Here is a 26,051-nt window from a genome sequence, read left to right as displayed (position 1 = left end):
GCTTCAATCTTGGGAAGAACTATGGACCAAGAATGGAATAAGAAGCACAAAGGGATGACATATCACATATCAAAATATTATCCCCCAATAGAAGGGGGGCAGAGAGACAGTTAAATACCCACTGTAGCTTGGGACTTCCCTGACAGTCCAGTGGTTAAGACTCCACGCTTCCACTTCAGGGGACGTGGGTTCGATCCCTGGGTGGGGAACTAAGATCCCACATGCCACGCGGCATGGCCAAAAAATGAAAAAAAAAAAACAAACCCAACCTAGGTTGACTAGGATTGGGGAGATCATCTCTTGAACTCGTTAGAGATGCTCTAGCTCCAGCAGTCGCTGAGGTGGCCAAGCCGCTGCCCGGCCCCGCAGCCAGCAGCGCAGCTACGTGGAGGTGGCCCCTCCCCACGGCCCATCTGAACATAGCTGCCACATTCCATCCTTCGAGCTCCCCTGTGCATTTCAGGATGGCACAGCTGGGTTTGTTAGCCGGACTCAATATTTAGCCCTTCCATCTGAGACATGCTGACACTGATCTGTCAATTTTGAGAGCCAGTCCCGTGCCCACGGAGCCCATTCTGGGAAGTACTCCTTAGCAGCTAATGAAACGAGCAGCCATCTTTCTGCCAATGTGATGTCAAGGATGGCTCTGTCTTTGAACAGACCTCTCTGATGTTATCAAAGCCCTTTTCTTGTTGTTTTCTTTTCTCTTCTCTCTCTTTTTTTTTAAGGAGGGATATTAAGATATACTTATCACAGAGTATAGACAAACTAAATGAGATCCTTGCTCTTTGGGAAACATGAAAATTGGCCTCGATTTCAATAGCTTATGGCCACTTTATCTACTGCCGGCATCTAGGAGGAGCGTTTCAAAGCAGCAGAGCTTCTTACCTTGCCAGGCAAGGCCGTGACGTTCCCGACAGATGGCTTTCCCCACGTGTCCGTGGATATATTCCTGACTCACTGAGAACCCTGACTGGCTTTGAAGCCTGAGAGACAACTGGTTATAACCCATGGTCGTAGTGATGTACGCCGTGAGCAACCACTTGTTTTTCTCAGGGTGTTCCAACCTCAGCATCACTGATTGGAATTTTGAGCTGGTATAGTCTTTGGTGGCGGGGGGGGCAGGGAAGCTGTCCTGTGCTTGTAGGAGATCTACCATTGTCCCTGGTATCTACGCACGAGACACCAGTAGAAACCCCCTCCCCAGTTTTGACAACAAAACGGTCTCCAGATAATTTCCAGACTGCCCTGGGAGGGGGGTTTACCTAAGGGAAAGCAATGGGATCCTTCTTCCAACAGAATGTATGTGTTAGAGTAGAGATGGGAGTTCATCAGAATATTTTTAGCTGCAATTAGTAGCTCTAAACCAAGAGCAGATACAAAGACTATCTATGTAACTTGAGGAAAACCCATGTGATAATAAAAAATAATAATGCAATAACAACAAATATGTATAAGTGTATACCAAGCATATGTTAAATTTCTGTGTCATTTCTGCATCACCATAACCCTGTAATAATAACCCTATTATTATCCTCATACAGAAATCAAGGCACAGAGAGGTTGAGGAACCTGCCTTGGTTGTACAGCTAGGAAACCCTGAGTCCAGGATTTCAATTCGATCGTCCATCTCTGGAGCTTATACCTCCATCACTATGCTCCCGTGATGGACACCTCTTGATCTTCCGCTGCCCCGTGTACAGATCCTCCTTCTTCTACTGCCTGCATCCCAACTTTCCCTCTGTCAAGCCACTCTGCCTGTACTTTTAGTCAACAAGTTTTTAGTGGAATTAATCCACCACTTCTAACTCGAAGGGTAGTATGTTTAAATAGCTGGTCACAATAAATGTGTTAGGGATGAGTATGTGGTTGAAACCCAGCCAAGGAGACTCAATTCCAGGACATTCACTGGACAAATTATAAAGGAGAAGCCCACTTAAAATAACTTTTGTTGTGGTGATGGCAGTAAAGTACACATCATATGAAATTTACCACCTTAACCATTTTCAAGTGTACTGTTCAGTGGTATTAAATACATTTATAATGTACAACCAACACCACCCTCCATCTCCGTAATTCGATTCATCTTGTAAAACTGAAACTCTGCACCCACTGAACAATAAACCCCCATCATCCCCCCAGCCCGTCAACCACAAGTCTACTTTTTGTCTCTATGATTTTGACTCATCCAAGTACCTCACGGAAGTGGAATCATACAGCATTTATCATTTTATCATTTTGACTGGCTTATTTCACTTGATATAATGTCTTCAAGATTATTATCCTGTTGCAGCAGGTGTCACAAGTTCCTTGCTTTTTATTAAGGTGGCATAACATTCCACTGTACATTTTGTTTATGCTTTCATCCATCGATGAACACTTGGGTTTCTTCCACTTCTCGGCTGTTTTGAGTAACGCTGCAGTGAACATGGGTATATAAATATCTCTTCAAGATCCTCATTTCAATTATTTTGGGTACATACACAGAAGAGGAACTGCTGGATCATATGGTAATTCTATTTTTCATTTTTTTGATGACCGCCATATTGTTTTTCCCAATATGTAAATGCTGCACCATTTTACATTCCCAGCAATAGGACACAAGGGTTCCAATTTTTCCATATCCTCATCAACACTTGCTATTTTCTGTTTATTGGATAGCAGCCAATCTAATGGCTGCGAGGTGCTATTTCACTGTAGAAGTCCACTCTTAAACTCTCAGCATGGGGACTTCCCTGCTGGTCCAGTGGTTAAGGATCCACCTTCCAATGCAGGGGACGCGGGTTCGATCCCGGCTCAGGGAATGACGATCCCACATGCCACAGGGCAACTAAGCCTGCGTGCCACAACTACAGAGCCCACGTGCTCTGGAGCCCGCGAGCCACAAGTAGAGAGAAGCCCGTGCACTGCAACAGAAGATCCCACGTGCGGCAAATAAGACCTGACGCAGCCAAATAAATAAATAAAAAATAACTCTCAGCATGGTCGCAACTAGGAGCCACTGGGGTCACCATGTAGGGAGCCAGCAGGAGAATTATAATGACACGTAAGGAGGGGATTCGGCTGATGGAGCTAAAGAGATTGGATGCCAGAATGGGTTGTTGAGAGGACTGCATGGCGTGTTACAAATGAATGACATGCCAAACACTATGCAAGTAGTTGTGGGCTTCAGTAGTTGTGGCTTGCGGGCTCAGTAGTTGTGGCTTGTGGGCTTAGTTGCTCTGCGGCATGTAGGATCCTCCCGGACCAGGGCTCGAGACCGTGTCTCCTGCATTGGCAGGCGGATTCTTAACCACGCCAACCAGATGCTGGTATTTTAGGGACATGTAAGATGTGGTCTCCGTCTTTCAGGCACTGCCCTCACATGTCGTTCCACCTGAGGGACAGCCACCGTCCAGGTCTGGTGATGCTGGTCTTTCTAGCTGTATGCTCTCGAGGCAAGATGAAGGAGGAAGAAAGTCCTAGTTGATATAAGTTAAACTAAGGGAACAAGGTCAGGCCTTGAGAATGTGGATCCACTGTGGAGGAAAGAGGGGAGGGGGTGGGGTGGGGCAATGGGACTCAGCCACGGGGGGAGTGAGGTCACTGGATTCAGCTGGAGAAAACGGCTGGTAATTGGTCCTGAGATCCACAGCCCCTCTCCCCTCCCTTCTACCCCCTCCTACACCACAGCCTCCTGTCTGTCTTGATGTCCTAATTTCCAGGACCCTTCCCTTCTAAGTAAAACAGTGCATCGTACTTCTGAAAGTAGACTGGAGCCAGACTGGCCCTGGGGAGCACACACAGGACTAATAAACACAAGAAAAGATACTCAACATTGCTAGGAACATAGGACATGGAAGCTGAAATAGCAAGAAGTTTCCAAGAAAGGTTTTATTTTTTAATGGAAAAAAAATTCTTTTTTAAAATTTATATGCATATGTTTTGTTCTTTAAATTTTTGAAATTAATTTTTAATACAAGTTTTAAAGGTTACTTTACATTGACAGTTATTACAAAGTACTGGCTCTACTCCCCGTGTAGTACAGCACATCCTTGTAACCTGCCTTACGCCCAATAGTTTGGATCTCCCACTCCCCCTTCCCTCTCCCCACTGGTAATCATTAGTACTTTCTCTCTGTGCATCTGCTTCTTTTTTCGTCATATCCACTAGTTTGTTGTATTTTTATTTATTTTTATTTTATTTTATTTTATTTTTGCTGTACGCGGGCCTCTCACTGCCGTGGCCGCTCCCGTTGCGGAGCACAGGCTCCGGACGCGCAGGCTCAGTGGCCATGGCTCACGGGCCCAGCCGCTCCGCGGCACGTGGGATCTTCCCGGATCGGGGCACGAACCCGCGTCCCCTGCCTCGGCAGGCGGACTCTCAACCACTGCGCCACCAGGGAAGCCCCAGTTTGTTGTATTTTTAGACTCCGCCTATAAGTGATACCACACAGTATTTGTCTCTCTCCGGCTGACTTATTTCACTTAGTGAAATAAAGCAGCGGGAATGCATTCCGAACGCTTTTGAATCCGGTAAGGTTTTCTTCCCCTCTCCGAGATTTTAATTCAGCTAATAACTCTTGCGGTTGAAAGCCATAAACAGTTGAAAGTTCTGATATTAGGAACCCTGGAGCAGTGACATGACACCAAAGTAGCAGCCTATCAGTACTTTAAAATACTCCAGCATATGCATATATATCTGAGTCACTTTGCCGTACACCTGAAACTAACACAACACTGTAAATCAACTATACTTCCATTTAAAAATTAAATTAAAAAACAAAATAAAAAGAGGGACTCAAAAACAAGAGAAAAAAATCCATATGAAGAAAAATAAAATACCCCAGTACAAAATAATACTAAAATTTTGACACTCTTACTGCAATGACTACCACGCCCTTAGCCAGACTCTCTTTTCCAAAATGTCCGGATAGAAAGGGACCGTGTGTCACAGGGCCACTTATGCACGTGTCATATTGTTTGCAACAGACAAAGCTGTGATCTGGGGAAACTCGAACACTAAGATGACTTTTACATGGTTGAAAGAACGTGGAACAAAAGAGGCAGGACTTGGTCAGAAGGACTCTGCTTTTCTCTGTTCACAGAACTGGAATCAATTTTATGTTTAAATGTTTCCCACAACAGTCAAATCGTTCTCAAATGTTTCGCAGAAGCCGGGCTGCCTGGCAACCCAGATGTGTTCTGGGGGGCTGGGGAGGGGCCCCAGGCAGGAAACGTTATTTCTTTACTTCTTCCCAAGCAGAAAGAAAATTGTTCCTTTTCTCTATTCCAGCAGAATACATTTAAAACGACAAGCTGGAGAAAATGAAAACAAACCTTTCCCGGGGAGGCCTTCAACAGGGAAGGCATTTTCAACACGAGTGTGGGAAAGTGAGTCTCTAGAATTTTCTGAATTAGCTCCAAATTGGCCGTCGAGGCAAACACCATCCTGTTGGACGGTCTCCTCCGCTTCAGGGGGAGTCTGGGGACTGTGCCGTCATTCTCGAGGGTTCTACTCGACCCTGCAGATTGAGGCTCCGGTGGAAATGAAGAGCCCAAAATTATCCAGGGCAAGCCAGGTATCTGGAAATTGCCTTTGAGGGTTTTTTGTATCCTCAGACACAAAACGCATGGGGCGAAAAAACCCACACTCCCTAATATTCAATTATAACCGCACACACACAGGCTGCGCTCAGAAATTAGTGGAATGGATTTGAGGGTGCAGGTCTGGACTCCCCCAACAGAGAAGGGTTTATCCTTCACGTGGCGAAGGCACACGTTCTTATTCATAGCATCTCCTTCCCGCCGCGGGATGGAGCAATTCAGAAGAACCAAGGATGCCACAGTGGAAGGCTCTGAAATACAGCGAGTGGCCCATCTTCTCTAGGGTGGGTTGAAGAATGGCCCTTCTCCCAATGCATGTCCATCTAGAACCTCAGAATGTGACCTTATTTGTAAACAGGGTCTTTGCAGATGTAAGTAGTTAAGGATCTCAAAAATGAGATCATTCTGGATTGGGGTGGGTCTTAAATCCAATGACTCGTTTCTTTTTTTTTTTTTTTGCAAATATTTATTTTATATTGGACTACTGTTGATTTCCGATATTGTGCTAGTTTCAGGGGTACGGCAAAGGGATTCAGTGGTATGTATACATGTATCTATTCCTTTTCAAATTACTTTCCCATTTAGGTTGTTACAGAATATTGAGCAGAGTTCCTTGTGCTCTACAGTAAGTCCTTGTTGGTTATTTTAAATACAGTAGTGTGTATATGTTAAACATCCAATTTATCCCTGTCCCCCGTTCCCCTTTGGTAGCCATAAGTTTGTTTTCTATGTCTGTGAGTCTGTTTCTGTTTTGTAAATAAGTTCATTTGTATCGCTGTTTTTAGATTCAGCTTATAAGCGGTATCATATGATATCTGAATGACAGGTTTCTTTATAAGAGAAAGGAGAGGGCAATTTGAGACACAGACATAGAGGAGAAACAGATGGAAAATTGATGTGAAGACAGGGGTAGAGAGTGGAGGGATGTGGCCACAAGCCAAGGAACCCTAAAGGCTGACAGCAGCCACCAGCATCTGAAAGAGGCAAAGAAGCACTCTTCTCTAGAGCATTCAGAGGGAGCACGGCCCTGCCGTTGTCTTGATTTCAGACTTCTGGCTTCCAGAACCGTCAGAGAAAAAACTTCTGTTGTTTAAGCCATCCAGTTTGGTGCCATTTGTTACAGCAGCCCTGGGACACTAAACCACTCTACTGTGAGCCCTGACTTACGGATCAAGAGATGCAGCATGGCAACCTGCAGACCCAAGCAGGTCCCCAGGCCTGCATGGCGATGGCTGAAGAGTCATTCTGTTTGAAAGACTGTACATAAACCCTGCGTTTCCAGCTGGTCTTCAAGACCAGTAAACCTGGTTGTCATGGTCTTGGGCTCCAGAGCGGCAACAATTGCTGGGAGTTGAGAAGAGGCTGCTCCCTTTAGAAATGCACGTGAAAAAAAAAAAAAAAGAAACACACGTGATCCCCCTCTTGCTGCTTCCCTACCGGTCCCATCATTTCCACCGCGGAGGGTGCACACATCTGACTGGCCATTGCGCGGAAGTGGAGAACTGTGCGGACGTAATATACTGCCCTCGCCGGATCAAGTGTTGATCTGGGGCGGCCTCGGGGGCTGGTTAATTGAGATTACGGGGGCTGCTAAGGCCCTCTTAGCGCTCGCCCACCCCCCGCATACAGCTGCACGTGTCTATATTCCCTGGCTAGCCCGTATAGACGTCTGATGTAAGCCAGCCCATCCCTGCTTTGGCCATTCTCATTCATCCGAAACGTTGAGGCGGCTTCTCATCGTGACACGGTACAAAGCATAAGAAACGCTTTAGTGTCCGTGGGAAAGATTCAACCGGGCACGATCCTAAGAATGTCGCCAAGTGTGGGAAAGGCAACTGAACATTTGATCACTTGAGGGAAAGAGCCTCAGTTAGACTAGAGTTTTATTTTTTTTAATTCGTTCCATGTTTAATATGTGGTTAAGTTTGGAGGCAAGAAAGAAAGGTCAAGACGAATCATCTTTTCTATCACACACACCATCTGCTGGGAGATATAATGGGATGGCCAAAAAGTTCGTTCGGGTTTTTCCACGCCATCTTACAATATATCCCTATATATACATATAGATTATACTTATATATAGTTTCTTTATATATATAATTATTTACAGATGCTTATATATAATACATATGGTTTATTTATATATCTGGCTTATTTCTATATTGTATATATGGTTTAGTTTTGTATATCGTATATTTTTAAAGTATACAATTCAGTGGTGTTCGGTACATTCACAAAGTTGTACACCCATCTGCACCATCTAATTCCAAAATATTTTCATCCCTCCAAAAAGAAACCCCATACCCTTAGCAATCATTCACCACTGGCCATCTATTTCACTGGGTCCTGGCAACCGCTACTCTACCGTCTGTCTCTACGGACTTGCCTATTCTAGATATTTCCTATACATAGAATCGTACCACACGTGGTCTGTTGTGTCTGGCTTCTTCCACTCGGCTCCCTGTTTTCCAGGTTCATCCACAATGGTAGCCCGTATCAAGACTTCGTAACTTTCTACGGCCATATTCTATTCCATTGTAGGAATATACCACAATTCACTTACTCATTCACCCACTGATGGAACGTTTGGGTTTTCTCCATGTTTTGGCTATTGTGAATAATGCTGCTATGACCATTTGTGTATTTTGCGTACTTGTGTATAATTAAGTGTAAGTAGACTTAGCAGTGAAGCCGCGTGATGGGCTTCAGTCTATTAGGAGAGAGATGCCCCATGAATCCCACCATCCACCCACCAGGGGCATCCTGAGACTCTGCCCTCTGCCCTGCGCTGGTTAGGAACACAATTTGTCTGTAAAAGATGAACCTCACAAAATCCTTGTAGACTTGGAGAGAGCCAGGCTCTGCACTCTACCTGCGTTCCCTCGTTATACGCTGAGGTTCTAGAAATACATCCACCTACAGATCTTATCCTGCTTGAAGAAAAATAATACTTCCCTAACATTCTTCTTCCTTTAGCACATCTCCTTAAAAGCTTCTTGCCTGACTGCACCCTTCATCCTTGGTGTTTATTTACTGGAAAGACGCTGGGAACACAGAGCAGCACTTAAATGCACATGACGTCATGTTGATTTGGCTGGGGGACATTAGTCATTAACAAGAATGACTGTGCATATACCTCGCAGCCACACCAGGACAGAGGTAATGAACCCGTAGGTCCCACATCCGATAGCCAGGAAGGAACAGAACGATACCCCTTGCACCCCGGCGGAGGGCTGCCTCACGACTTACTCCCGTAATTTGTGATCCTGCCTCTACAAAGCAAGGGCTCTTCAGACTGGACGCCTGGCATAGCGTCATCTTCCTTCTACTCCTTCTTTATTCTTCTGGGAGGATTACCTCGTGACTTCACCATGTTTTACTTAAAAAGGAAAAATCACCTCTTAGGATTTACACCCTGAAGGCTCCATGATCACCACTGATACACAAACCTTACCCAGAAAAGGACAAAGCAGCCATGCAAACAGCTGCTCTGTGGTCAGTTCTTCTGGAGAGAAAGAGATGGAAAGATTTCTATTTCTGCTCGTGGGGGTCATGACTCGTTCTGAAGAGTCAGCTACCTTTGAGGGGAGGTGTGGTGGCCCAACCACCGGCTGACAGGACTTGGGATAACTACCTGAGCTCGACAGAAATCCAGAAATACATGGAATCCAAGACAGGTGATGTCAAGTATCTTGTTTTCTCTCTTCCTCAGTCACCTGTGAAATAGTCTGGATCCTTTGGTTTTGAACTGATTACACTGATCAGACACTTAACTCTAGATGGGGAAGGAACAGAATGAGGGAGTACACTGTCAGAAGAGAAACTGAGGAAATACGGTCTCAGCAGCTTTTGACTTTGGTCAGACGCCTAGGATGAGCCAGACTGTTTCTTCATGTCCCACCCAAATCTCCGCACAGACCATCCAGATATCCATACCCTCTGCACGTCAAAGGTGTAGACCAGTGGCTGTCAACTGGGGTGATTTTGTCCCTCAAGGGATCTCTGTCAATGTCTGGAGACAATTTGATTGTCACAACTGAAGAGAAGGTACCACTGCTAGTGGGTAGAGGCCAGAGATGCTGCTGAACCTCCTACAATGCACAGGACGGCCTCACGACAAAGAACGATCTGTCCCCAAATGCCCGTCTTGCGGAGGCTGAGAAATCCTGGCGTAGACTAAACCAGCTGGTACGCTACTTACGTTCTTTTCATTATGAGACTCGAGATAGGACGATCTGCTATGTGTAAGCTCATGGTAGCGGCATAATGTAATCCTGTAAAGAGGAAAGACTCTCTTTATGACTCTCTTAGCATCCCTAATTCCAATCACAAAGTTGCGGGGTTCTGAATTAGTTACACTCGGAGGAGGACATCCCCCGACCGTTTCTGTGAATTAGGGATTTCAATGAAGCAAGCTTATTTTAAAAGGGAGAGGACCAGTGAACCACTGCCTTGGCTTCTTTAGGGATCAATTTCAGTTGCTTCCTGCTAAGATCAGAGGTGCCACGGTGTCCCCTACTCTTCCCTTCAAAGACCTGCAAGGTAAAGAGTGACCTGCCTAACACCTGCAACTTGAGATAATGTGAACGTTGGTCCCAACACAGGGAGTAATTCCACAAAGCCAGTCTAAGATTGAGCTTTGGGTAAGATATGCGGTCCTCAGCATCCCGGCTTGTCAGCAGCATTCAGGTACGTGGAGATGGCATCGGGAATTGTCAGGACTGATGACCCCAATTGTCAATATGTTTTGAAAACCCTCGGAATAGGGAATAATGCTTATGCTTGCCGTAAGGAATCTTGATATTATTTCAAGAAGATTCAGTTAGTAAGTCATGAAGGAAAACATCCATGAAAAGGCACATCATGGTATAAATTTGACATTAGGTATTTGCTTTTGCATCGATGCAATAAATGTTTACTAGTCCTTGACTACTGGGTTGGCCAAAAAGTTCATCCGGGTTTTCCTGTTGACACCTTCTGGAAAAATCCGAATGAACTTTTTGGCCAGCCCAATATGTGCTAAGCTGTATCCCAGGGGACAAGGGACTGATACCCATGGAACTGACCTACTTAGAAGTGTCTGTAAAACATATCCAGTTGGGTATTTTCCTTTACGTTGGCCCTTATTCTATGTTTCTATTTTTCCAAAATAGGTTTCTAAAATAACGTTCTATCCACAGGAAACAAAGCTTCAACCTCCACACCTTGACTGCATCTGGAACCAATCTGGTCACAAAGCAGGGACGGCCCTTGAATTAAACGCACGACTAACTAATGAAATGCAGGCGGCTTCCTCGCGCCCACGGAAGAGAGTATCGTTTGTGAAAACGATCTCAGAAAGGAGGCTTAGGCCAAGTGTCCATGTATGTTATTGGCCCTATAAAAATTCCCAAGAAGTTTGGGTTGTCTTCAAGCATCATAGCCTTGTCGGCAAAGCCATCTTCCAGGGAGGCAATGGAGAATGTCTTTGGATTTCACGGTCAGGAAGGGTGTAGCAAAGTCCCTCCCCCCGCCCAAAAAAAATCCCCCGTGAATTTCGCAGCAGGGTTCCAGTGATGGGCCAGATGGATTTCTCCTGTGATCGACTGAACCAGTGACCATCACCGGAGACAGCTAAATAAAGGAGGATTTCCACGAGCTGCTACTTTTACTAGGAAGAAAGTGGGGTTGCCCAGACTTCACTAAGCCTCATGCAAAATTCACTATTTTGCCACATCTGTGTACATCTTTTTGTATTTTCTTACTGAATATTTTTTCCTTAGAATAATTAATTTATAAATTAAAATGAGATACGTTATCTGGAAAGGGAATACCTACTTTACCCACAGCCTTCCCATACCAATCAGGGCAGCTGCATCCTTCACGCCCAATGTCTTAGAGTCATTCTTTTTTTTTTTTTTTTTGCAGTACGTGGGCCTCTCACTGTTGTGGCCTCTCCCGTTGCAGAGTACAGGCTCACGGGCCCAGCCGCTCCGTGGCATGTGGGATCTTCCCGGACCGGGGCACGAACCCGCGTCCCCTGCATCAGCAGGCGGACTCTCAACCACTGCGCCACCAGGAAAGCCCTTGGAGTCATTCTTGACTCTGTTTCTCCTCCACCTCCTCTCTCTCCCCATGACTCTGATCCGTGGGTGGAAAGATCAGGAAGGCAGAAATAGGGCCACTGCCCTTCCCGGCATCAAGCAACATCCATGTCGTTCCGACCCTCTGTGCTCCCAAAGCTCTTGTCATTATAAAACAAATTTTTTGCTCTTTAAACAAAAGCATGGTGAAGTGAGAATCAATACAGCTTTCAGAACACACCTGGTAGCTGTTGTTTTATGCGAAGCGCAATATCCTTTCACTGCTAAAATAGAATTCAACGCTTATGGAAGTTCTGATGGGTGTTCAACAGCAACCCTTCACAGAAGCACTTTTAAGTGCCAGATACCGTTGTAAGCATCTCACAAATAAATATCAGCCCACTGAATCTTCCCATCCCTACGGCAGTAGGTACCAGAGTCTCATCTGAATTAGGAAACTAAGGCACATGGAGATGAGGTGGCATGCCTCCAGTCCCAAAGCCAGAAAGCAGACCAGAATTGAGGCCAGCTGGTTGCAGGACCTGTGTTCTCCCACATCATGCTCATCTTTGTGATGAAAAACACAGAAAACAGCTTCTCCTCTCCAGTGAACCAGGTCTGAGTGTCCCACCTGCAGCGGAAGGCCCTGCATCTTACACATGGGGACCCAGTGGCTCAGGCATACTCACCCCTCAAGCCTGCTGTGCTAAAGAGGGAAGCTAAGGATAAGTACAAGTGGGAAGATACTTATGACTCTGGAATTTTAAAACTTGTTAGCAGTACTACTGATGCCCTGCCTTCTATCCCTCTTTTCCAAAGCTCAGGATTGATATATTTATTTTGCAATAGAAGAACATGAGACCAGGGTGCTAACGGACTCAGTGGAAATGAAACTCAAACCTTCCAGATCAGTGTCTTTGCCCATCCAAGGCAGGAGGAAGCAAACCTGGATTCTTTTATCTCAATATCTGCTATCCTGGCCCTGCAGTTATAAGGCTGACACTTGCATTAAGACACTGAGTTTATCCTTCCTCCCCGCCAAAGGCAGCAGGCACCAGGCTGACCACCCATCAGTACAAATACGATGGGAATTTTTCCCCCAGGGCACAGTTTATATTTTGTAGAAGATGCAGGACTGCCGAATGTCACTGAAAGCGATGCTGTAAAGCCCTTGATCATATCCCAAACCACTGTCAAAGACGGACCTGGCAAAACTAGTCCACTTAAAAACTGAAAGAAAAAATTATAAGGATGATGACTAGACAGACACTTCAGAAGAGAATTATTCGAATCCAAAGGACTAAGAAATGCCTCAAGAAACTTATTAAAACCCTTGAAAATGGACCATTCTTATCATCAGACAACAAAATTTAAACCAAAGTGAAATATGCTACGAGATGCCATCATTCTATTTTGCGAATATTTTCCCCAGCAACTCAAGCAACATGTGATTAATTTTTTATTCTAAAAAGAACCAAAGCACAGCTGCAATTACAACCTAAGTCCTTCTTAACGATACCAGACAAAAACCTGCTATTTATCATCCTTATCTTTTAAACAAATCTCAAGCAAATAGTTTTTCATTTTTATGAAATCCTAGGCCACATTTTAAGAGGATTTGCTTCAGGTGGCTTTCCCCCCCGTTATTAGTTATCCTCAGATAACAGGCGCTCCTGATCTAAACCTTAGAATCACTGTGCAGAGAAAGAGCCCATTACAAGTTTGGGGTGATTTGCTGAACCAACAGAGGTGATGGTAGGTGGGTTGTTCTGTAGTTGTTTCAATTTAGTTTTCTTTTTTCTTTTTTTATGAGATGGAATACCTCTGCTGAAGAATCTTCTGTTGGGCAGACTCCCTGAATCATTGCTAAACTGTACTCAGAAACTGGGGTTTTCCCACCGCTAACTGGCAAGATTTAACCCCACCAAAAAAAAAAAAAAAAAAAACTTATCCTTGGCTTTTTTTTTTTCATGTTTACACCCCAAGTGAGATAGCAGAGAGTGAGATATGCCTATGTCTTTTCTTGGGCCCCCTGAACATACACTTGGCCATGCAACCAAGTATTTGTACATGTATTAAAAAAATCTGAAGCTTAAAAGAAGTCCTATCCTTCTGCCAATTCAAAGGTAATACAAGGTCAGAAGACAGCGGGTAAGTTAGTCTTGTTTCTTAGGGGAGCAATTCCGGCCCTCATTCTCCCACCCCCTAATATACAGCGAAGCTGCTGAAAGCCTGTGGCCGGGTGCAGAATGTGGCTTCTACTCTGAAGCCGGAGCGTCCCTGAAGGTGGTGAAGACGGATTCTTCTCAAATCTGCACCCCACCTTCCCGTCCGGCGTCACCGTACACACGCCCCAGACTACAGTGGGCACCTACCTCAAGATGAAGAAGTCCACGGTGGAATTGCTGGCCACGGTGACATAGGCAGTGACCACGTCTCCTTGCTTGGCCGGCCGGGAGGGCAGCCAGACGGCCACGTTGCCATCTAGGCGCAACTCGCTGAGCTGGGCGCTGTCCTGGACCCGGTAGAGGCCGACGGCGCCGATCCTCTGCAGGTGGGACGTGCTTTCCTCCAGCCCGTCCTTCCCGGGGCGGATGGCATTGCCCTTCCGGACGTCGCCGCCCGCACAGTCTCCGCGCTCGTCCCCGGGCTGCAGGGCGTAGTAGAGCTCCACGGGGCTGCCCTCGGGGGGCTCGGGCGACTTCTTCCTCCCGGCCACCACCGTGGGGGGCCCGAACCAGCCGGCCGGGAGCTCCAGCTGCGCCACGCACAGCCCCAGGGCCCCCTGCAGCCGGCAGCTGCCCCTCACCTCCCGGGTCTCCCGGAAGGCGAACACCCGCAGGCAGGGCAGCCTCTGCGCGGGGTCGGCGTCGTCCCAGTCCCTGCCCACCACGTGGAAGAGCACGTGCACGCGGGGCCGGCTCAGGGAGACCTTGTCCCGTATGATGTGCGCTTTCAGCTTCCAGTTGAAACTAACCTTGTCGGTGGGACCCAAAAAGTCTGGAGTCGACATCAGGTCCGGGGGCACGACCTTTTCCACCGAAAAAGGCCCATAGCTGGCATTTAAGATCGGGGGCCGCCTGGCTTTGTAGGGGAAGAAGGACTCGACTCGGGACTGCAGGCTGGAGTTGCGTGTCAAGTCCTGGTTGGTTTCCTTCAGGAAAAAGGAGGTCTCCGCTCTGAGCACGTGGTAGGTCACGGGCAGATAAGGGGGCAGCGAGGAAAACCTCTGGATGTTGTCTGTGACCCCACGGCCCTCGATCACTGCAGGGGGGAAAGAAAAAAGAAAAAGAGAAAGATGGGGTTATTCCGGGCTCCTTAGAGGTCACTTAGCAACGAGGGGTAATTGACGAGCAATTTAGAAACGAGGGTAAACACTCCGCAGTCCACTTGGCTAGGATTTTCATGTTCCTTCGATCAGCCAGTAAATGACAACATGCTCCGAAAATTACCTGCGTGTATTAGGTCGAAACCTACGAAAGGGAGATTTTTGTCCATTAAGAATTGTTGAACAGTGGCAACTTTATGGAGTCTGATCTAATGCTGGCAAGTGTGGGAGTGTAAAGTGGGTGGATTTATTAATAACTTGCATGAGTTTCAAACATTTTTAATGACACTGGTACATGAAGAGAAAACCAGACCAGTGGAAGGGAACAGTTCATAAACAAGCCCCTGTACATCTAGACATTTCGTATGTTTTAAAGGTGGTACCACAAATCATGAGGCAGAGACAGACTTTAAATGGTACTAGGACAACCGACCAGCCGTTTGGCAAAAAGATACAATTAGGGCCATACCTCACACCATACACAAGCATGAACTTCAAATGGATCAGTGATCTAGATGTAAAAAAATGACATTTCTTCACTACTGAATGAAAATGTGATTTCCTCTACAACCTGGGTCTAGGGAAAGCTCTCTAACGATAACCCAAACGCCGAATGCAATTAAACAGTGATAAACGTGCCTGTGTAAAACTTTTACAAGACCTTGCTCATAGCCAAAAATATCATAAAGTCGAAAGAAAAAGGGCAACCTGGGACACACTGCAAACTGCTCACTTACGGTGCTCAACTCAGCCCGCAGGTGCGTTCCGTTTGGTCCACGGTATTTTAAAAGATGGCTATGAATGGGAACCTTTTTTAAAAACTGGGGAGTGTCTGGGTTTCCAGCTTCTCTGCAAACATGAGAGGAGTGGCAGCATGTAGGCTGTCTGCCCACCCGGCAACGGTAAGAGAACAGACCCAGCAAACCACCTTTGCTCAGTACCATTTCCTGCTGGACCCTCAGGAGCACCCGAGTTTAAAAGCACCAGTTAGGGGGCTTCCCTGGTGGCGCAGTGGTTGAGAGTCCGCCTGCCGATGCGGGGGACGCAGGTTCGTGCCCCGGTCCGGGAAGATCCCACATGCCGCGGAGCGGCTGGGCCCGTGAGCCATGGCCGCTGAGCCTGCGCGTCCGGAGCCTGTGCTCCGCAGCGGGAGGGGCCACAGTGGTGAGAGGCCCGCGTACCAAAAAAAAAAAGAATACTAAAAGCACCAGTTAGAATCTCCAGCCGGGTAACTAAATGTACACTGGAGGCTGGAGGTTCAACACTGAGCCAGGGAAAAGCAGCACATCGCTCCCATCTTCCTGTCTTTCTCTGTCCATCACCCACATCATTAGCAGTACAACCAGCTGCCTCCTTGCTGATTGGAGGTTGCCCTCTACAGCTTCCCCGTGGGTTGATACTTACATTGCTGGGGACTCGCTGCTCGCCCAGGGCACGAGAGGTTACTGCACCCCAACTGCTAACTTTGCAAAGCCCAGGAAAGACCATCGCCTGGCCCTTGTCTTTCAGAACCAGACCAGAAAACCCACATAAGCCCCCATTCATACCCTGAGAGAGAACACGGGCATTCCTCTCCCCTGATGCTCCAACCTCCCCTGCCGTCCCTGCTTCTAACTGCAGCCGGCACAGCCCATCCAGCCTGTGGGGCTACCCCATTGCCTCTCTCCTCTGGAACTTCCCCTAATCCTCTTCCCGGCCAGGACACTGGCTAGCGGATCAAAGCTGCCTTTGGTGCTGCAGCCTAACGCCCTTAGGTTGTAAAGGTGGCTTTTCAAAGGAATAGCTTTCTCCCTTGTTCTTCGCCCAGAGGCGTTGTTCTGAGGTCACCGGTAACACGGGTACTTTGCCCCTCTCTCTTTAGGGATATTTTACGGCTTCCCTTTTAACCCACTCATTTCGGGACCAGGTTAAAACACTCTCAGAAGACCCTGCATAACATTCTAGAAAAGGTTCTGGCTCTATGTGCTTAAAGAAAATCATTGACTTTTTTTTTTTAACATCTTTATTGGAGTATAATTGCTTTACAATGGTGTGTTAGTTTCTGCTTTATAACAAAGTGAATCAGTTATACATATACATATGTTCCCATATCTCTTCCCTCTTGCGTCTCCCTCCCTCCCACCCTCCCTATCCCACCCCTCTAGGTGGTCACAAAGCACCGAGCTGATCTCCCTGTGCTATGCGGCTGCTTCCCACTAGCTATCTATTTTACATTTGGTAGTGTGTATATATATATATATATATATATATATATATATATATATATATATATATATGTCCATGCCACTCTCTCACTTTGTCACACTGACAAAGGATTAATCTCTAAGATTTACAAGCAGCTCATGCAGCTCAATAACAAAAAAACAAACGACCTAATCCAAAAATGGGCAGAAGACCTAAATAGACATTTCTCCAAAGAAGATATACAGATTGCCAACAAACACATGAAAGAATGCTCAACATCATTAATCATTAGAGAAAGGCAAATCAAAACTACAATGAGATATCATCTCACATCGGTCAGAATGGCCATCATCAAAAAAATCTAGAAACAATAAATGCTGGAGAGGGTGTGGAGAAAAGGGAACACTCTTGCACTGTTGGTGGGAATGTAAATTGATACAGCCACTATGGAGAACAGTATGGAGGTTCCTTAAAAAACTAAAAATAGAATTACCATACGACCCAGCAATCCCACTCCTGGGCATATACCCTGAGAAAACCATAATTCAAAAAGAGTCATGTACCAAAATGTTCATTGCAGCTCTATTTACAATAGCCAGGACATGGAAGCAACCTAAGTGTCCATCATTGGATGAATGGATAGAGAAGATGTGGCACATATATACAATGGAATATTACTCAGCCATAAAAAGAAACGTAATTGAGATATTTGTAGTGAGGTGGATGGACCTAGAGTCTGTTATGCAGAGTGAAGTAAGTCAGAAAGAGAAAAACAAACACTGTATGCTAACACATATATATAGAATCTAAGAAAAAAAAAAAAAGGTCATGAAGAACCTAGGGGTAAGACGGGAAAAAAGACACAGACCTACTAGAGAATGGGTAATCATTGACTCTTTAAGCAACTTGTAGAATTGTATCAAACCCAATGGATTAATTACTACATTTAACGCTTTTATTCTGATGTATTCATCCCCCTCCAAAAAAGCTTTTAAACCTTGAAGGGTAGAGATTTAGAGACTGGTTTGTTTGGAAAAGACAGTGGGCCAATGACTCTCTGAAGGAACAGAGCAAGGATTCTAAGGCCCGTCTGTGCAGGGTGTATTCCACAACAGGGAAGCTTGTCAACAAGCTTTCTCATCATTCTTCACTCTTCTTGCACCTAAAAATGCCTTTTTTCTCCTTTTTTTTGGTCTTTTTACTTTTAAAAAAATCCTAAAAATGAACCTTTTGCTTTGAAGCAAATGCTGAGTTTATTTTCGATGACATAAAGCTGAAGTGGGCGTGCTGTCCTCTTATCTCTTCTCTTAGGCTGCTTCCATTATTTAATGCCCTCTTTATCTTCCGTATGGGACAGAAAGTGCCTAGCTCATACCTTCCTGCTGAACCTAGATCTGAAGTTTTCCAGTTAATGAGAGATTTAGCTCGAGCCAGGAAGAGACAGACATGGTAAAGAAGGGAGTGGGGTCTAGTATAGTGGTTAAAGACATGATGTTTGGCTATAGAGATCTAGAGTTGATCTACTCAATGCCCATGTGATCTCAGGCAAGTTCTTACCTTGTTGGACAGTTTCAGTTTCCATAGATAAATGGATGGATGGATGGATGGATGGATGGATGGATGGATGGAAGGATGGATGGATGGAATGATGGATGGATGGATGGAAGGATGGATGGATGGATGGATGGATGGAAGGATGGATGGATGGATGGATGGATGGATGGATGGATGGATGGATGGATGGAAGGATGGATGGATGGATGGATGGAATGATGGATGGATGGATGGAAGGATGGATGGATGGATGGATGGATGGAAGGATGGATGGATGGATGGATGGATGGATGGATGGATGGATGGATGGATGGAAGGATGGACGGATGGACGGATGGACGGAAGGACGGATGGACGGATGGAAGGATGGATGGATGGATGGATGGATGGATGGATGGATGGATGGAAGGATGGATGGATGGATGGATGGATGGATGGATCAATGGTTGGATGGATGTTTGGATGGATGGATGGATGGATGGAAGGATGGATGGAAGGATGGATGGAAGGATGGATCAATGGCTGGATGAATGCCTGGATGGATGGATGGATCAATGGTTGGATGGATGTTTGGATGGATGGATGGATGGATGGGTACACAGGTAGATAGACAGGTGGACAGATTTCATTATATAGGATCTAACAGTACCTGTTGTAGAGCAATTACAAAATGGCTCCCATTCTCCTCCTCTTTCTACACATTTTGTGTGTGACTCTGCAATTTTCCCTTCAAAATTAGGAGTCTATTGCCCCACTCCTTGAATCTAGGTTGGCCTTGAATTTGCTCTTGTCGGCAGAATATGGCAGAAGTGACGATGTGCCAATTCCAAGCTCAGGTTTCCACTAACTCTCTTTTGAATTTCTGCAGAGACCATGTGAAGGACAGCAGAGTTATTCCAGTGGGGGCCATCCCAAATCAGCCAACCCAGAGCCTGCGGCCACCCCCAAACGAGTGAGAGAGCCCAGCCAAAATCAGCCAAGTTCAGCAAAGACTGGTTACCCCTAGACACATGAGAAATGAAAAGCGAACTAGGTCTCTAAATTTGGAGGTGGTTTTTTATGCAGCAACACCTGATGGGGTAACTAATAAATATCAAGAGATTACCAAGGATAAGAAACTAAACAAATACAGTGACACCAACATGAGACTCCGTCCTCCTCGAGGGAATTAGAGTAATGCAAACAGAACTGAAAAGGGAATCACTTTCTCATTGGTAAGACTCAAGTGGTTTCCCACCTTGTAGGTGGACCTGCAATACCCAACCTCATAGACGCTCATGAAAACGGCCCCCCTGGAGCTGTGCTAGGCCCGTCTGCACAGCCACGTGCTGTGACACCATATGGGTCTCCGAAGCTCATCTCACATTTTGGGGAGCCTTTATCTGGCAGATTAAGGGACCCGTGGTGGTTACCAGCCGTTGCGGTATTTCTCTCCTGACGCTCTATCTGCTGATTGCAAGGAAACCATCCCACGGTTGCCGTGACCTAGTGAAACACAGACAGATATCCACCCTCTAATTCGGGTTCATCCGCTCATAGCAGCGTCTCCTAGAAAGATAGGATTGTTGAGTAATTTTTACCCATCTGAAACAATACCCCTGGAAAAGTCCGATGCTGTCTGCCTCCGGACGTGGAGCGGGGAAGAGGAGAGAAGCTGACAGCTGCACCTCCGCATCTGGCCTCCCAGCTGACAGCACGTTCATTTGCTGTCTCCCTTCCTGTTTATCCATTTTCTTTATCTGTGCTTGCCTGTCAGTGTCGGGATATCGTGTCCTCCATCAGCCACTCATCAGAGAACTCTACTGCAAAGCTGCCTGCCGGAAATTGAGTTTTTGAGATTCTGAGACAGTGGACGCGGCAGGTGTCCATGCCACTTAGCACCCAGACAGAACAACCCCAGGGGAAATGACCCTCCGGCGAACGTCATGTGCCCCCTCCACTGCGATGCTCGCTTTGGGATGTGTTGACCGAGATGGATTCTTTAGCATTGATTCTCTCTGAGCTGTGACATGAAGGATGGGTTGGATCTCGGGAGGGTGAGTGGATAGGGGAAGGATCCTTGGAAGGGGGGTGCGGAGCACAGCACCAGGAAAGGGTCAGTGGAGAGAAAGCTCAGGAGCTGGGTGTGTGAGGAGTGGGAAGCTGGTCTAGGAAACGGGGCCGGGGCCCGCCGTTGCCCTGAATGTGGTAAGCGATGGATGCTCGTGTGGTACTTTGGTGAAAATGCTAGGTCCCGGTTTCCTTGTCAATTAAATAAGCTACAAGCAAACCCCGCTGGAATACTCCAGAGGCACAAGTGGTGCTGCTTCAGGATGTGCAAAGGTCCTTCCTAAAGAGTATCAGAGGTTCTCAACTAAGGGTGACTTTGCACCCTGGAGATGCCTGGCAACGTCTACAGGAGACATGTTTGATGTTCACAGCTGGGTGCTACTGTCACTAGTGGGGTGAGACTAGCGATGCTGAGAACATCCTACCATGCACGGGACAGCCCCCCGCCACAAAGAATCGTCCTGTCCAAAACGCCGGTAGTGCCAAGGATGAGAAACCCTGATCTAGCTCTATTCACAGCAGGTGTTCAGAGGTTTGTCACAGATGCCAAAGAGACAGGAGGAAGGATTGTAACCGAACCCTCTCCAGCCCAGTGAGAGGAATGCATCCCAGTGGTTAAGAGCATTCCCAAAGCCAGACCACATCCAAAAATGAACCCCTGTCCCCAACGTACTAGGTAAGTTTTTGGTTTTTTTGCAAATACCTTAAACTTTTGAGTTTGAGAATCTTCATCTTTAAAGTGGGAATCATATCAAAACCAATTCCCTTAGAGCAATAAAGAAAGTACCCAGCACCTAGAACATGCCTAATAATTGGGGAGCAGTTTCTGTTCCTGTTATTATCATTATGATCATTACCATTATTTCAATCCTGTTGATAAGTTATAGTAAAAAGGTTTTCAGGCTATAGCAACATGAAAAAAATAGGTGATAATTATAATTCGTAAAAATAAAAAAAAAGTTGGGTGACAGCCATGTGAGAAAAGAAATCTGCGATCAAGAGGGGTGGGCTCTTGTTATAACTTCAATGACCTGTTCCGACATCTCCAGTTTACCTGTGTGATATCAGAAACCTACGACACAGAAACCTGCCTTTCCCCCCAAGCCTCAAGAAAAACCCTGATTGGACTTTCCTTCCAAGTCATCGCAGCTTACTTGAAACACAAGCCGGCCTGAGTACCTGGAAGGCTTTTTTTCTCTCCCCCGACCATTTGTGATTTATAACATTCGCCAGACACAAAATGTCTCTCTGATAAATATGACACATTGTTACTTTTCTTCTTGAAACAAAAGGTACCTTGATAAATGGATTATTTGATTTCAATGCCTCTTCTGAATAAACCTCCCCCCAGTATCCTCTGCTGAAATTACATAGTGTGGTTTGCAATTTCGAAACAGTAAAACTCTCCTTTAAAGGAGCAGGTACTTATATTCCCCGTGGAGGCCATGGTGGGGTATCCCCCCCTGTTCTCTGGTTAAAGTCCATAATCACTCTCGGGCACTCCTCAATCAGTCCCCTGGAAGTACAGCAAAGGAGACATGCCTTTCAAAGACAAACTCTCTAAAACACCCAGAATCTCAGCCTTTATCAGCATGAGAATAGTGCCTTGGGTAGGCACAGAGGGAAATATTTGCTATGCAAAGTTCTAAATCTAAAACACAGTCTTTTTTTTTTTTTTTTTTTTTTTTTTTTTGCGGTACACGGGCCTCTCACTGTTGTGGCCTCTCCCGTTGCGGAGCACGGGCTCCGGACGCTCAGGCTCAGCGGCCATGGCTCACAGGCCCAGCCTCTCCGCAGCATGTGGGATCTTCCGGGACCGGGGCATGAACCTGTGTTCCCTGCATCGGCAGGCAGACTCCCAACCACTGCGCCACCAGGGAAGCCCCTAAAACGCAGTCTTTTAACTGGGCTGCAATTGGCAAATGGCTTGATCTTGGCAAACGGCCCACAAGGCCGATCCCTCCTCCCATATCCCTGCAATGTGGCTCAGACCCCAGGTCCACGAGGGGCTCCGACTGGCTCAAGACAGAGCTCCCCCGTGAGACAATGTACGTATTAGTTTCCTATTGCCGCCGTAACACATTACCACAGCTTAGTAGCGTAAACCAACAGCAAAAAAATATTTATAGTTCTGGAGGTCAGAAGTCTACCATGAAGGGGTCGGCAGGGCTGCGATCCCCCGGGAGGCTTCAGGGGACAATCACTTCCTAGCCTTTTCCGTTTGTTAGAGGCGCCTGCGTTCCGTGGCTCCTGGCCACTTCCTTCCTCTCTCTCTCTTCAAAGCCAGCAACTTCTCTTCTCTCTGACCTCCGGCCTCCGTCTTGTAAGGACCTTTGTGGTTACATCAGCTCATCTGGGTGATCCAGGACCATCTCCTCATCTCAAAATGTTCAACTGAATCACATCTGCTAAGTCCCTCTTGCCACGTAAGGTCTCACATTCACAGGCTCTGACAACTGAGGAACAGACATCTTTATGGGGGCGGATGGTGGTACCGTTCCGCTGACCAGAGATGGCATTCGGGGTGTTCGCAGAGGCAGAGCTGGTTATCACAGTGACTAGAGGGAAGAATACCACTGATGTTTAGACAGCGGGGTCCAGCTCTGCTGGATGCCCTGCAAGGCCTGAAATGGTCCCAGGCACCAAATAATTGCCCAGGCCCTGCATGACTTCTGACTGTCCCACTGGACACTCACAAAGGTGAGAAACCTATTAGGACGACCCAAGCCAAGAACCTATCTCCACTAAAAATTCCGGGAGGGGCAACAATGGAACCTGTGCATTTGCCAGTATTGCAATTACTGGGGTGCAGATTGTACTTATTTATTTATGGCTTATTTATTTATTGGTCTTCATTGCTGCACACAGGCTTTCTCTAGTTGTGGCGAGCAGGGGTTACTCTTCGTTGCAGTGTGCGGGCGTCTCATTGCAGTGGCTTCTCTTCTTGCGGAGCACGGGCTCTGGGCACATGGGGTTCAGTAGTTGCGGCACGTGGGCTCAGCAGTTGTGGCTTGCGGGCTCAGTAGTTGTGGTGCACGGGCTTAGTTGCCCCGCGGCATGTGGGATCTTCCCGGACCAGGGCTCGAACCTGTGTCCCCTGCATTGGCAGGTGGATTCTTAACCACTGCACCATCAGGGAAATCCAGGTTGTACTTTGATTTCATGAAACTTTACTAAAATCTTGTTTACCCTTTTGGCAAATTACATGAGCAATGCCCTATCTGCCTGTGAAATCTAAATTGCCCAACGAGTTATACCAGCCTGCATGTGTGGCTGACACATCCATGCTGACGCTAATACACGGGCGAGTATCTGACGAACTTCATTTGACCTTCCCTATATGTACACATATTAAAATATTATTTTCCGATCCATTACTTTGGTCATATTTTTCATCTCTAGAACAGGGCACTAGACTGATTTGTTTTTAATTATGTATATAGACAGTTTACAAGACTATGAATTTAATTTTATGATCTATAAAGCTAAGGGTTGAGAACCACTGGTCTAATCCAGGGGTTGGCACATTTTTTTCTTGAAGAGAATATAATAAACACCTTAGGCTTTGCAGCCTTGGAAGCAAAATCAATGTTACAAAGGTACTTATATAGCTATTTTAAATGTAACCATTTACATTTTTACTTTTTACCATTCTTACATGTTTACATCACCCTGACTCAGCCTGCGGGCCACACGAAACTAGGTGGTGGGCCGGATTTGGCCCATGGTCTGATGTTTGCCAATCCCTGGTTTAAACCACACAGGGTAATTCCAGATCTGTCTCCAGTAACTGGTTCAATTCTGCACAGGCCCAAACCCGTGGTTCCCACATAGGGGCAATTATGCCACCTGGGGGCCATCTGGAAATGTCTGGAAACAATTTTTTTCTTGATGTAGCTGTTTTTGTAAATTTTTAATTTTTTCAATGTATTTTTCTAATTGGGGTAACACTGACTTATACTACTATGTAAGTTTCATGTGGCCAACACTGTATGTTTACTTCTGTATACACTACAGCACGCTCACCACCGAAAACTGGTTTCCATCCGTCAGCACACAGTCAATCAATCCCCTTGACCCATGTAGCCGCCCCTCCCCCTATTTTTTTTTTTTGCGGTACGCGGGCCTCTCACTGCTGCGGCCTCTCCCGTTGCGGAGCACAGGCTCCGGACGCGCAGGCTCAGCGGCCATGGCTCACGGGCCCAGCCGCTCCGCGGCATGTGGGATCCTCCCGGACCGGGGCACGAACCCGCGTCCCCTGCATCGGCAGGCGGACTCTCAACCACTGCGCCACCAGGGAAGCCCCCCCTCCCCCTGGTAACCACTACTCTGTCCTCTGTATCTACGTATTTGTTTTTGTTTGGTTTGGTCTGTTCACTTATTCTGATTTCATGTTGCTTGGTTGGTGGGAATGTAAACGGCTGCATCCACCATGGAAGACAGTACGGAGAGTCCTCAAAAAATTAAGAATAGAGCTGCTATACGATCCAGCTATCCTACTTCCGGGTATTTATCCAAAGAATACAGAAACACTAATTTGAAAAGACATCTGCACCCCTATGTTCATTGCGGCACTGTTTACAATAGCCGAGACATGGAAACAACCTAAGTGCCCATCAGTGGGTAAATGGATAAAGAAGATGTGGTATCTATACATCTATCTATAGAGATGGATATTGACGTCTATGTAGATATCTATGTACCTGTGTATCTATAGATGTTTCTATCTATCTAGATACCTACATATAAGGGAAGACTACTCATCCATAAAAAAGATGAAATCTTGCCATTTGAGACAACACAGACGGATCTCCAGAGTATCATGCTAAGTGAAATAAATCAGATGGTGAGAGACACGTACTGTATGATTTCACTCACATGGAAGCAGTTCCACTGCCATGGTTGGGGGGGTTAGGATGCTACCGGCCTCTAGTGGACAGATGCCAGGGATGCTTCTCAGTGCTTTCCATGTGCAGGACAGCTCCACAGCTAAGAATCAGCTGGCCCCAAAGGTCAATGGCACTGAGGTTGGGAAACCATGCCCTCGGACACTTTGGGCCCAGAAGCTACAAGGGGAGGTTTGCTAGGACTCCTGGGAGAGAAGCCCTCCCCCCTAAGAGAACCATGGCAGCAAACATCTTTCTTCCCAGAGGCAAGGGAAAGACCAGTTCACCCCACTAATACTGTCACCCATCCTGAAACTGAGTGAAATCCCGAGACAAAGCCAGGATGGGGGAGGTACAGTGGCGGGATCCTGGGTCTTGACACCAAAGGGGGGGACCACTGAAT

General features: G+C 46.5%; 1 protein-coding gene across 1 annotated transcript in view; it reads right to left on the bottom strand.

Moving 5' to 3' along the window:
* The window catches only part of TMEM132C (transmembrane protein 132C), a 366,604-nt gene that overhangs the window by 218,912 nt on the left and 121,641 nt on the right, over positions 1 to 26,051 (bottom strand). Inside the window, exon 2 of the mRNA XM_060170309.1 lies at positions 14,023 to 14,911. Within this exon, the coding sequence (XP_060026292.1) occupies positions 14,023 to 14,911 (889 nt within the window). The remainder of the gene's footprint in view (positions 1 to 14,022; positions 14,912 to 26,051) is intronic.

The sequence above is a fragment of the Lagenorhynchus albirostris genome, chromosome 14, assembly GCF_949774975.1.
Source record: "Lagenorhynchus albirostris chromosome 14, mLagAlb1.1, whole genome shotgun sequence".
Taxonomy (NCBI): Eukaryota; Metazoa; Chordata; class Mammalia; order Artiodactyla; family Delphinidae; genus Lagenorhynchus; species Lagenorhynchus albirostris.
The sequence above is the reverse complement of the archived record's forward strand: the minus strand, read 5'-3'. Positions and strand labels throughout refer to the sequence as shown.